Consider the following 11154-nt stretch of genomic DNA (forward strand, 5'->3'; position numbering starts at 1 on the left):
TACATATAGTTCACAAGACAATCTACACATGAACCAGTTCAAAAGTTTATATTCCCTAAAGTTTATAAGCATTTTGAATTGAAGAATTGGGATATGAATTGTATTTATTTTGTCTTCTGGGAAACATGTAAATTCTTACATAACTTCTGAAGCACAGTACTAAATGGGGGGGGAAAAAAAAAAAAAAAACATTCTTTAAAACAAAATGAGCAAAATGTACACATCATCATCCTGTTCAAACGTTTACACCCCCCAACTCTTAACGCATCCTTTTGCCTTCTTGAGCATCAGTGATTGTTTTCAGCTTTTGTAATAGTTGTGTATGAGTCTCTCAGTTGTTCTCAGTGCGGAATTGCCCTTATTTGTCACTTTTGGAAAGTGTTCAAATATGCAGAAGATGCTAGAAAACCAAAGAATGTGCAGGATTTGGTGCAGGACTGTACTGATTCTTTCTACACACACGCGCTCTTCAGAACACAAATGTTAAGAGCACTAAAAGCTTTGGTGGTTCTGTCAAAGTGCAGTGGAGATAAAGTTCTGAAGGCAGGGCAAAGCTGGACATACAATGGCCCTTCTTCTAGCTGAAAATTACAAGATTTTTCCTTTTAATGCATTGTTCTTTTCTTCCGCTCTCTCCAAAGGACTTTCTTTTGCTTTCTGCTAAATAAGCTACTCTTTGAGCGATAACCGAGAGCACTCATGCAAATCCAAGATGCATTCCAAGATATTTTCAAGAGAATAAAGGGGAGGCTAAACACGGAGCCGGTTTTAAGAGTCATTTGCTCCTTTAATTACTCCAGACCATATTGTTCTGGTGTGGTCCAGACTCATGACTGACACCTCCACGTTCTCAGGGTGGGACCGCTTCATATGAACAATTACAAAAGGATCTTATCACTTCCTGTGGATGAAAACATTGTTTGAATTCTTGTTCATTTGTGTATGCAAAACACATTGGCTAGTTTATTGCACTTAAGTGAAAAAAAAGAGATAGCATGACTATGTTTGTAATGAATACTACACTGTAAAAAAAAAATCTGTGACATTTACGGTAAAATACCGGCAGCTATAGTTTATGGAATACTATACATATACATCTAAAATATGTATTATTTTAGTATTATGCATTATGCTATAATACTATAGTACTATGCTTTTAGTATTATGTATTATGCTATACTTTATTAATTTGCCACACTGAAAATGAAAGATCAAGTCAAGTGCATTGCACTGTGGGATTGAATGCAATGTGGTCTGTTGTATACTGTTCATTATAGAAAATGTAAAGTCTTATACATTGTAAGTTCGAAATAAAGGTAATTGGAATATGTTTCACGTGAAAATAATTCAGTTTTTCTATTTCAGATTTTCCTGTTTAATTCAACATGCTTCTTGCTGTTTCTTTGTAATTAATTGTTATGAGCAATTTCTGAGTGAAAAATGTTTCTGCACAGTAAGAAAAAAACTGAAACGCAACACAGCGCATTGTATTCAAAATACAGGTAAAAATACCAGTGAAAAAAAAAAAACACTACAGAATATTGTTCTTACAGCACAATTGTAATTTGGGCTTGGGTATAGTTTATATTACAAGGATGTGAGCCTGTTTGACTAAAGCAGATAAATGGTCTATAAATAGTACATCCATGGTTACAAGAAGATTATAGAGATTTAAGTTTATACCAAGAGACACCATTAAAAGAAACAAGAGTGTTGAATTTCCATTTTCTTGTCTTAATAATAAGCACTTCCTTTCTCCAGCAACCCTCTAATATTGAAATCCATTCAAAAGATTGCATTATAATCACATAGTAACAGAGAAACACATATGACCGCAGTTATGGACACAAGGTTAACTGAACTTGTCGGGGTGCCTTTTAATGACACAGTAACTGAGGGAAATGTAATGGTAGCAGCCTATTGGTTAAGCACTGAGTAACCAAAACAAAAGCGACAACTTCTTTTCTGTTGAGTATTTATTTATTACATAATTAACAATGAGCTATTTATTAATAATTAACAATGAGTAGGCGTCTCCAGCTTTTCAATGATTCAAAGTTGAATGCCTTTTGTAACAATCTGAATTTACATGTAATTAATTATCTGTTAAAGATAAAAAAAAAAATGTTATATTGTCATTGAAATGCTATACCACTGAAAGAAATGCAAACCTGTCCCACAGTGCTGCTGCTCATAGTGTTTGTAGATTTCACAGGACACACCCACACTTACGTCATTCGTCTCAGAACGAATGGACACGCCCACTTCATTCAAAACTCAGCGCAGGCGGTACAAATCTAAGCAGTGATGAGCATTTAAAGCCAGATTGCTTCAGTGACTCCCATACACACCGGTGCGTCCATGGATAACAACTCAAACTATTGGGACTTGTTTGAAAAGATAAATATCAGATTTTTGTAAGTCACTTATATTTGACAAATAGTCAAGCAGTCGAAAACTTAGGCTATACTATTTCTAGGCGCAGACTCTTTGGTGCCATGTTACAAGGGTAACACAGCCAGGACTGACTGAACTGTGCATCAAAGAAACTTTGGGCTGCTTTCCTTTGGACTGAACTGAAAAAGGAGCAGCAGAGGAAACTGTTTCAGAAATGGCAAAGCCTATGGACCATGTTAAACGCCCCATGAACGCTTTTATGGTGTGGTCGAGAGCCCAGAGACGGAAGATGGCACTGGACAACCCGAAGATGCACAACTCTGAGATCAGCAAACGCCTCGGAGGCGAATGGAAACTCCTGGCAGAGTCTGAAAAAAGACCTTTTATTGACGAGGCCAAGCGCCTTAGAGCCGTTCACATGAAAGAACACCCGGATTACAAATACAGACCGCGGCGAAAGCCCAAAAACTTGATCAAGAAAGACAGGTATCATTTTAATGTGACGTACAATCTGGGTGAGAGTGACCCGTTGAAGAGTGATGCGCTGACGGACTCGCTGAGCGCGGAGAAAACGTCCGCCGCCGCTGCTACTCGGGTGTTTTTCAGTCACCACCTGTCCGCCAGCCCATATCCGTTTCTCGACCTGGCCTCCAAAATGTCGGAATTACCCCCTGCACCTTTCCCACATTACTCAATGCTCGGGTATCCCGGTGGAGTCTCCGCGTTTCCCGGGATGGGTTTTCTGGCCGGTGCGCCACACGCTCACCCGTCTCCGGGTAACCCGGGTCACATGGTGCCCTATAACTGCCTGGGCTGGCCGGGTTCTGGACCTGCTGTTCCTTCATCTTACGTGCTTTTACCAGGAATGACCAAAGCTCAACATGAACCTTACCTGACGTACGCTGCGACGATATGAATGGAAATTAAAGGACCACAATGTTCATGTGGTATGAGGTCACGTGCACTTGTTTAAAGCTTTGCATTTTGTAAAAAAAAAAGAAAAAAAAAAGAAAAAAGAATTAAATGTTTAAAATATTATTTGTGCAGAGTTGATTCTTGAATCTTCTTTTTAGTATTACATTTCCATTTTAAAAAATTGCAGTACCAGAAGTTTGCTGTAAAAACAATGATGATGTTACAAGCATTACAGGGAGATTGGTGGTTAGTGGTTATATTACACAGCTATTAAAATCTGTTACTGTAAAATGTGCTGTTAATAACACACAGGTGGTACAACGCAATGTCACATGGTGCGACCAATAATAACAAAGACAGAGCACAGTGTTAACTTACACACAAACACAACATGCTTAAATAATGCTATAAACATTAACTAAACAACATAACACACTCAAATGTATATAACTGATAAGAGTAATTACAAGAAATGTTTCAAACATAAAAAAATGTTATGGTTCACAGAAGGAATAAATTATGGGATCATTCATACATTAAGTCATACTTACTTTCGTGCTCCATTTGCCTGTTGTTTTCTTCATATATTATAAATTATACTTTTGCAATTTTACAATAAAACTACATATCATTTTTTTAATTATATATATATATATATACAGTATATATATATTTTTTTTTTTATATCTTTTTTTTATTTTACCATGTATTGTTAGGTAACTTAGTTGACCACTTAACAGGTTTTTACTGTAGAATTTTACATTCTTTTCCTGTTGAAATTACATTTTCTTTACAATGTAGCAGGTATGAACACATATGAGCGGATATTCTGACATGCACAATTTTTGAATTACTTTAAGTTTTTGTTGTCACATGTTCAGAGTATGTTGTTTGTGGATTTAACTAAAGATAACCCAATGTGGAAACAAATCCAGAAGGAATCATCATCCAGTCACCTTCTAATATCCGTTTCTGGTTGTCAAAATAATGTTTTTAAAAAATAAAAAAATAAAAACTGTTTGAAGCATATAGACCTGATAAATCTGCAGAAGGATACAGAAAAACAGACGACAAGTGACAGACTGGCAAACAGGGAAACAGTCTGTTGAGAGGACAGCCATCAAATCCAGAGACAGTAGCAGCTCTATAACATCAGCTGGTTGAAAAGCTTAAACAGATCATTAACCAGTACAGACTCTGAGCAGTGATTATTAGAGAGAACAAGACAGTCTTCATGAAGCTCTCGAGAGGGAAGTGAAGGAAAAGGCCAGAAAAATACACAACAAAGGCGACTCAGACACAACTAGCTTCTGATGGGAAGTTTCTTTTCACCAGTTCGTGTGATCAGTTAACTTGCACTTCTCATCCTTTTGTTGGCTAAACTCAAGACACAAAGAATAAAGGAATAAATGTTTCCCAAAACAATATTTAAAATTATAATCAATTAAATTGCATATTGCACATACAGTATTAATGGCGCATAATAAATAAGATCAATCATATTTTTTAACTTAGATTTACATTTTGTCTCCTGTGTTCTCTTAGACACGTTAACCATAACATAAGCACAAAATACCATCAGTTTAAGTTCATAAAGTCAATAAATAATAATGTTAATAAATACCTTTCGGATGTACAAACTGATATTATTGACATATTTAATTCAAGCAATACAAATTATTGTTATAACATATTTTGCATGTAAGCCATCTGACTAAAACCAGTGGTATTTTCCTTCTATTACCAGCAGTGACAACAGGTTACAAAGATCATCTGCAGTTTATGAGTATAAAGATAACACCTCATTAATAGCAGGAAGATTAAGCTCCAGGGATGCAACTGTTTTTAATGTTTTTTCAGGGTAGCTTTAAAATATGGTTAAAGTCAAACAAGACAAACGTATTTTAAACAAAATAGTAGGCCATCCTGTGAATAAAAAAATACAAAGTCATTATGTTGCATCGATTAAACATAACAATCTTAAAGATATCTTAAAAACTTTTCTGCTGCTTCTTTTAAATATTTTTATAAGTAAAAAAAAAAATCAATTTGACCATTTCAACGCTATATGTGTAAATATGTACAAATAATTTGCATTTGTGCTGCAGCTCATAATGTAATTGTTTTCTAGGCTAAGAACATGCTCACATTTAAAGTCATAGCTCCCTCTTCTGCTAACAATTAGTGTTACCTTTGATTCGTGTTTTTGTTTTGTTTAGCATTTCATGCATTTTTTATAGATATCAATGTCATCTTTTTTTTATCTGTCATCTGCTGTGTTTAATAAAAAAAATTACACTCAAAAACCTTTACGTCATTACAAAAGAAATGCAAAGTAAACATAAATATTTTGCATTTTTTGTCCATCACATTTGAGCAAAAAGACTTCATGAAAGGTTCATTACCATGCATGCTTTTATTATGTCACAACTACATAGTAATTTCTGTGATGTGAAACATGCACCCGTCCTACTGGATCCATATGGTAGTGCAGTATGGAAGGCATATAGCGCCAAAAGTCTTTATTGCAGTCACCTTGTCGCCTGCTTGTGGTTGCTAGGAAACAGTCAACAGAAGTGAGTCAGCGAGTGCGGCACGTGAGAGGGTAAGACGATGTGAAATAACGCTTGTAGCTGCTCAGTTTTATTTTTACCAACCAGCAATGTAAACGTGCATGTTTTTCTATTTCTATCGCTTACTGCGAATGTTTTCAGCGAAGGTCTGCATGGAAAAACAGCGTGTTTAATTTGGTTTCAACATCTTGGGTTTTTAGACTGAATTTTTTTTTTAATGCTTTATTAATTCAATGCCACAAGAACATGAGGTATTACATATTCACATTATCAAATTAACATTATTAGCTGCCAGAGAAAAAAGAAAAGAAAAAAAAGGAAGAAAATTACATAAAGTTCAATGCTTTCAGAGCATTACATGTTTCCAGTGCTTTTTTGTTTTTTGTTTGTTCTAAGAGATTTACATATAATTTAAAGTCATTTATAACATGTGCCAAATTTGGTTTACATTGAGCCCACTTCTTCTTATGTATATGGAATTTTCCTAACAAAATAAACAAATGTATAATATGTTGTTCTTTACAATTCAAATGTTCGTTTTCTGTATAAAAAAGTATATCAACAAATTTCTATCATACACTCTATTTTTCTGTTAATATAGAATTCCAAATCCTTCCAAAATAATCTTGAGTGTTTTTAGACTGAATTTTTATTTTTATTTTTTATTTTTTATTGATTTCCAACATATAATATAAAGGTACTGGACAAATATAAACTACAAAAAAAGAATAGAAAGTATACAGTATTATATAAATAATAATACAGGTAAAAATAAATAAATAAACAAAATAATAATAAATAAAAAAATAAACAGAAAAAAGAACAGGTATGAGATCATCATATAAATAACAGAAAAGCTTCACAAAGAGACCTTGTGCGTTTTGCTTTACTGTTTTTCAACCCAAGTAGTAACTCAATATAATTTTTCATATCTATCTGAAATAACAAAAAGTTGGGTTTTCCTTTAGCCCATTTCTGTTTATGTATATGGTATTTGCCCATAATCAAACAAAGATTAACAATAAAGGCCACATTTGGTGGTAATCTTTGTCTATTAAAATAAAAAAATACATATTTTTCAGAAAAGTAAACTTTCATGCCTAAGCATTTACAAAGGAAACATTCCAAATCTATCCAAAACATTTTGCTATAAATGCAGTTACAAAATAAGTGCACTGTTTTTAGACTGAATTGAAAATGTGTCTATTATGACAGATACGTAGTGGAAGGGGAGGAGCTATCGGGCTCTGATAATAGATGACAAAATTATAAAATTATTATTATTTTATAGGCTATTTGGTACACAACTAGTATCTTGACAAACTTTCTTATTTAGTTTATCTTTGATATTTGATGCATCCAAAACATTTTGCTATAAATGCAGTTACAAAATAAGTGCACTGTTTTTAGACTGAATTGAAAATGTGTCTATTATGACAGATACGTAGTGGAAGGGGAGGAGCTATCGGGCTCTGATAATAGATGACAAAATTATAAAATTATTATTATTTTATAGGCTATTTGGTACACAACTAGTATCTTGACAAACTTTCTTATTTAGTTTATCTTTGATATTTGATGCCAAAAGAAACTTTGTATTCTATATGTTCCATGAACGTTATCAAAGGTACTCAATTCTAGTGATCTCCGATTAATTGTATTCAGAAACAAGCAAATAAATGGTTTGTTCTATGCTATCAACCATTTTTATGTTTCCTGAACAGAGGACGTTTTTATATTATCATTTGTTGTTGGTTTAAGCCAGTTCTGATTTTGTATAGTAATAAACTGCATCTTCTCTTTTTAGGACTTTAGAAGCTGTGATCCACAGATATTCAGCAAACATGCCTAAAAAAGCAGGGAGGAAAGGAGGCGGAAGAAATGCCGGAATGATACAAGAGGAGAGACTTCTGTGCATGCAGCAAAAGGCTCAAGCTGAGGAGAAGATAGCCAAGAGAAAAGAGGACATGCTCACACACTTCCTCAAGGTGTGACACACACCTGACAAATAACATATAAAATGTATGTGAAGAGAATAAATTATTTGCTAATGCAGATACAGATTAAGGCTTGTCAGGCAATTGATTTCTGCAGTGACAGATGATTTGTTTTTTAGGATAAACTGCAGAAAGAGGAGAGGAACACCGTACTGAAGCTCCATAAGCTGCGGCAGCAGTGGCGTGCTGTTTTAACGCAGACCAAGACAGCAGAGCTACGCAATGACATGTCAGTGCTCAGCCAGAAATTTGAGAGAGTCTTGGACTACAAAGACAACATCATTAAGGTCATGACGTCAATGAAGAAAATGTCATGTATTCACAAACCTCTAATGTATATTATACTAGACTGTCACTTCTAAATTATAGGAAGGTCATTCTAGGAAGCGACAAGCTTGTGTGTGTGTTTCATATAGAGTTTGGTGGTTGATCTGTCTGAGAGGGAGCAACAGTCGGAGCTGGCGCGCAGTTCTCATCAACAGAACGTGGACTATGTGTTAGAGCTTCATATGAGTTGGCTGGCAGAACTAGAGTTGAGCTTCAACACAAGTCTAGAAGAACTTGCCTCGGAGTATAATCCTGAGAGGTATACACACACAAACACACACAAGTTAGTTTTGTTTTTGAGTTTGGCCAATTAGCCAGTTCCTGACCATATCATTTGAGTCATTCCTTTTATACTGTACCTTCTGAACTCTTTGTCTTTAGAAAATGAATATGCTTTGGGTGTAAGGAGACAAATTTCTATAAAATATACTAGCATACTAGACTTTCAGAAATATACTCTGGTCAAGCTCAGGCAATTTTCAATTGTATCTTGATGCAAAGATAAGGCGCCAGCTTGAGGTTGAATGTTTTACTCGAATTTGCATATTTTCTAATCATATATTACAATTTTTATATTATCATAAGGATTTTTGAAATTTAAAGCAAGACACATTGAGTTTGGCCAATTAGCCAGTTCCTGACCATATCATTTGGGTCATTCCTTTTATACTGTACCTTCTGAACTCTTTGTCTTTAGAAAATGAATATGCTTTGGGTGTAAGGAAACAAATTTCTATAAAATATACTAGCATACTAGACTTTCAGAAATATACTCTGGTCAAGCTCAGGCAATTTTCAATTGTATCTTGATGCAAAGATAAGGCGCCAGCTTGAGGTTGAATGTTTTACTCGAATTTGCATATTTTCTAATCATATATTACAATTTTTATATTATCATAAGGATTTTTGAAATTTAAAGCAAGACACAAATACCACAAAACATCACAGAAATCATAAGATCCATTGCTACTTCTTAGTGATGTTTATGTTGTTGTTTTCCCAACAAAAATGATGTCATGATTCCATTAAAGAACAGTTCACTGAAAAATTAAACAATTTGCTGAAAATGTACTCACCTTCAGGCTATCCAAGATGTAGATGAGTTTGTTTCTTCATCAGAACAGATTTGGCTAAATTTAGCATTACATCACTTACTCACCAGTGGATCCTCTGCAGTGAATGGGTGCCGTCAGAATGAGAGTCCAAACAGCTGATAAAAACATCACAATAATCCACAAGTAATCCACAACACTCCAGTCCATCAGTTAACATCTTGTAAAGGTGAAAAGCTACATGTTTGTAAGAAACAATTCCATCATTAAGGTATTTTTTAACTTTAAACCGTTGCTTGAAAATTACTTTTTCAATGGAGAAAGCAATATTATGGATTTTTTTTTTGATGGAAGCAGCGGTTTGAAGTTGAAAATGTCTTAATGATGGATTTGTTTATTACAAACACACAGCTTGCGGAATACGTACATTACTTGTGGATTACTATGACGTTTTTATCAGCTGTTTGGACTCTAATTCTGACGGCACCCATTCACTGCAGAGGATCCATTGGGGAGCAAGTGATGTAATGCTACATTTCTCCCAATTTTTTCCTATGAAGAAACAATGTCATCTACATCTTGGATGGCCTAATGGTGAGTAAATTTTCAGTTTTGGGTGAACTGTTCCTTTAAGGAAAAACTAGTTTCTTATTTTATATAATGTAATAAGACATATATAGGGAGATTAAAATGCACTGCAAAAGAAATGAACCAAGTTATTATATGACTTTTATATTTCAGAGAGCAAATTCTTTCACAGCACCAGCAGGAGAGTATGTATTTGGAGAAGGTGATGTTTTCCATGGAAAAGCATTACGCTGATCTTGACAATGAGGCTAGACGTGACTACCAGAGCACTCGTAATCAAATAAAAAAACAGGTACTGGTTTCATTACGTACACATTTATTCAAATGTTGTTATCCAAAGCTACTTACAAGTGAGGAACATCACAAACAGTTTGTCATGGTCCAACAATATTCATAGGTTTAGTAAAAACTAGATACAACAGAGATGAAATACACAAATAAAGAAAATGATAAGAGTAAGAATAAGTGTCTTGGTTGCCTATGTATGCACTAACTATATTCCACTAATTATATATGCAATGCAATATCAATTGGATTACATTAATACAGATTTCACACATGCAAGAATTTGTAAAATGTACAATATTCAACAAGCAATTAAGACACAATCATGGGTTTAATGTAAAATAATGATGTTGGTTTTGTTTCTGCAGAACAAAGAGGATAAGCAATCAGTGAAAGATCAGATGGAAGGGGTTGTGGAAAAACTATGGCGGGAACTGCAGCAGGTTTTACACCACTACAATGAGACCACCAAAGACAGATTCATCGCAACTGAGTCTCTGCAAATCAAGGACGAACAAAGTGCTAAAGAGATCGACACACATAAAAAGCACACTCAGAAGTTGCAGGTCAGACAAAACTCTAGTGTGGTAGCTGACTACTCTGAAGAAGCTTTTTTTCTCAATATTTCCAATTGTGTTATTTCATAGTTTTGAAACTATGAAAAATGTGTTCAAACATTTGCAGGAGTCCATCTCTGCTCTGCGCTGTCAGCTGAGCTCCAGTCAAACGGGAGAAACAGCTCAACAGCTTCATTCAGGCCGTGATGAGCTCGCCCAGAAACTTCAATATTTCAGAGTCCAGCTTGGCGAGGCTCAAACGATTCGGAGAAAGCAGCTCACTAAACTTACAATTCAAAGCAGCGATGCTACTAAAAAACTGCAGTAGATTGCATCCATGGTATGTTTATTACACTCACATTTAAAGGGATAGTTCACCCAAAAATGAAAAGCTGTCATTAATTACTCACCCTCATGTCGTTCCAAACCCGTAAGACCTTCGTTCATCTTCGGAACACAAATT

General features: G+C 34.8%; 1 protein-coding gene and 1 pseudogene across 1 annotated transcript; both read left to right on the forward strand.

Annotated features, from left to right (window-relative positions):
- Positions 1–2307: 2307 nt before the first annotated feature.
- On the forward strand, positions 2308–3356 carry sox21a (SRY-box transcription factor 21a). Its single transcript, XM_016449349.1, has one exon. The coding sequence runs from the start codon at positions 2612–2614 to the stop codon at positions 3311–3313; it is 702 nt and encodes a 233-aa protein (XP_016304835.1). The 5' UTR covers positions 2308–2611; the 3' UTR covers positions 3314–3356.
- Positions 3357–7729: 4373 nt separating this feature from the next.
- Positions 7730–11154, forward strand: part of LOC107659979 (coiled-coil domain-containing protein 65-like) — a 7169-nt pseudogene continuing 3744 nt past the window's right edge.

The sequence above is a fragment of the Sinocyclocheilus anshuiensis genome, unplaced genomic scaffold (assembly GCF_001515605.1).
Source record: "Sinocyclocheilus anshuiensis isolate Anshui unplaced genomic scaffold, SAMN03320099.WGS_v1.1 scaffold55, whole genome shotgun sequence".
Lineage (NCBI taxonomy): Eukaryota > Metazoa > Chordata > Actinopteri > Cypriniformes > Cyprinidae > Sinocyclocheilus > Sinocyclocheilus anshuiensis.

What these genes read in the sequence shown, in the direction of transcription:
- sox21a (XM_016449349.1), top strand. Translation starts at nt 2,612, where the DNA reads ATGGCAAAGCCTATGGACCATGTTAAACGCCCCATGAACGCTTTTATG.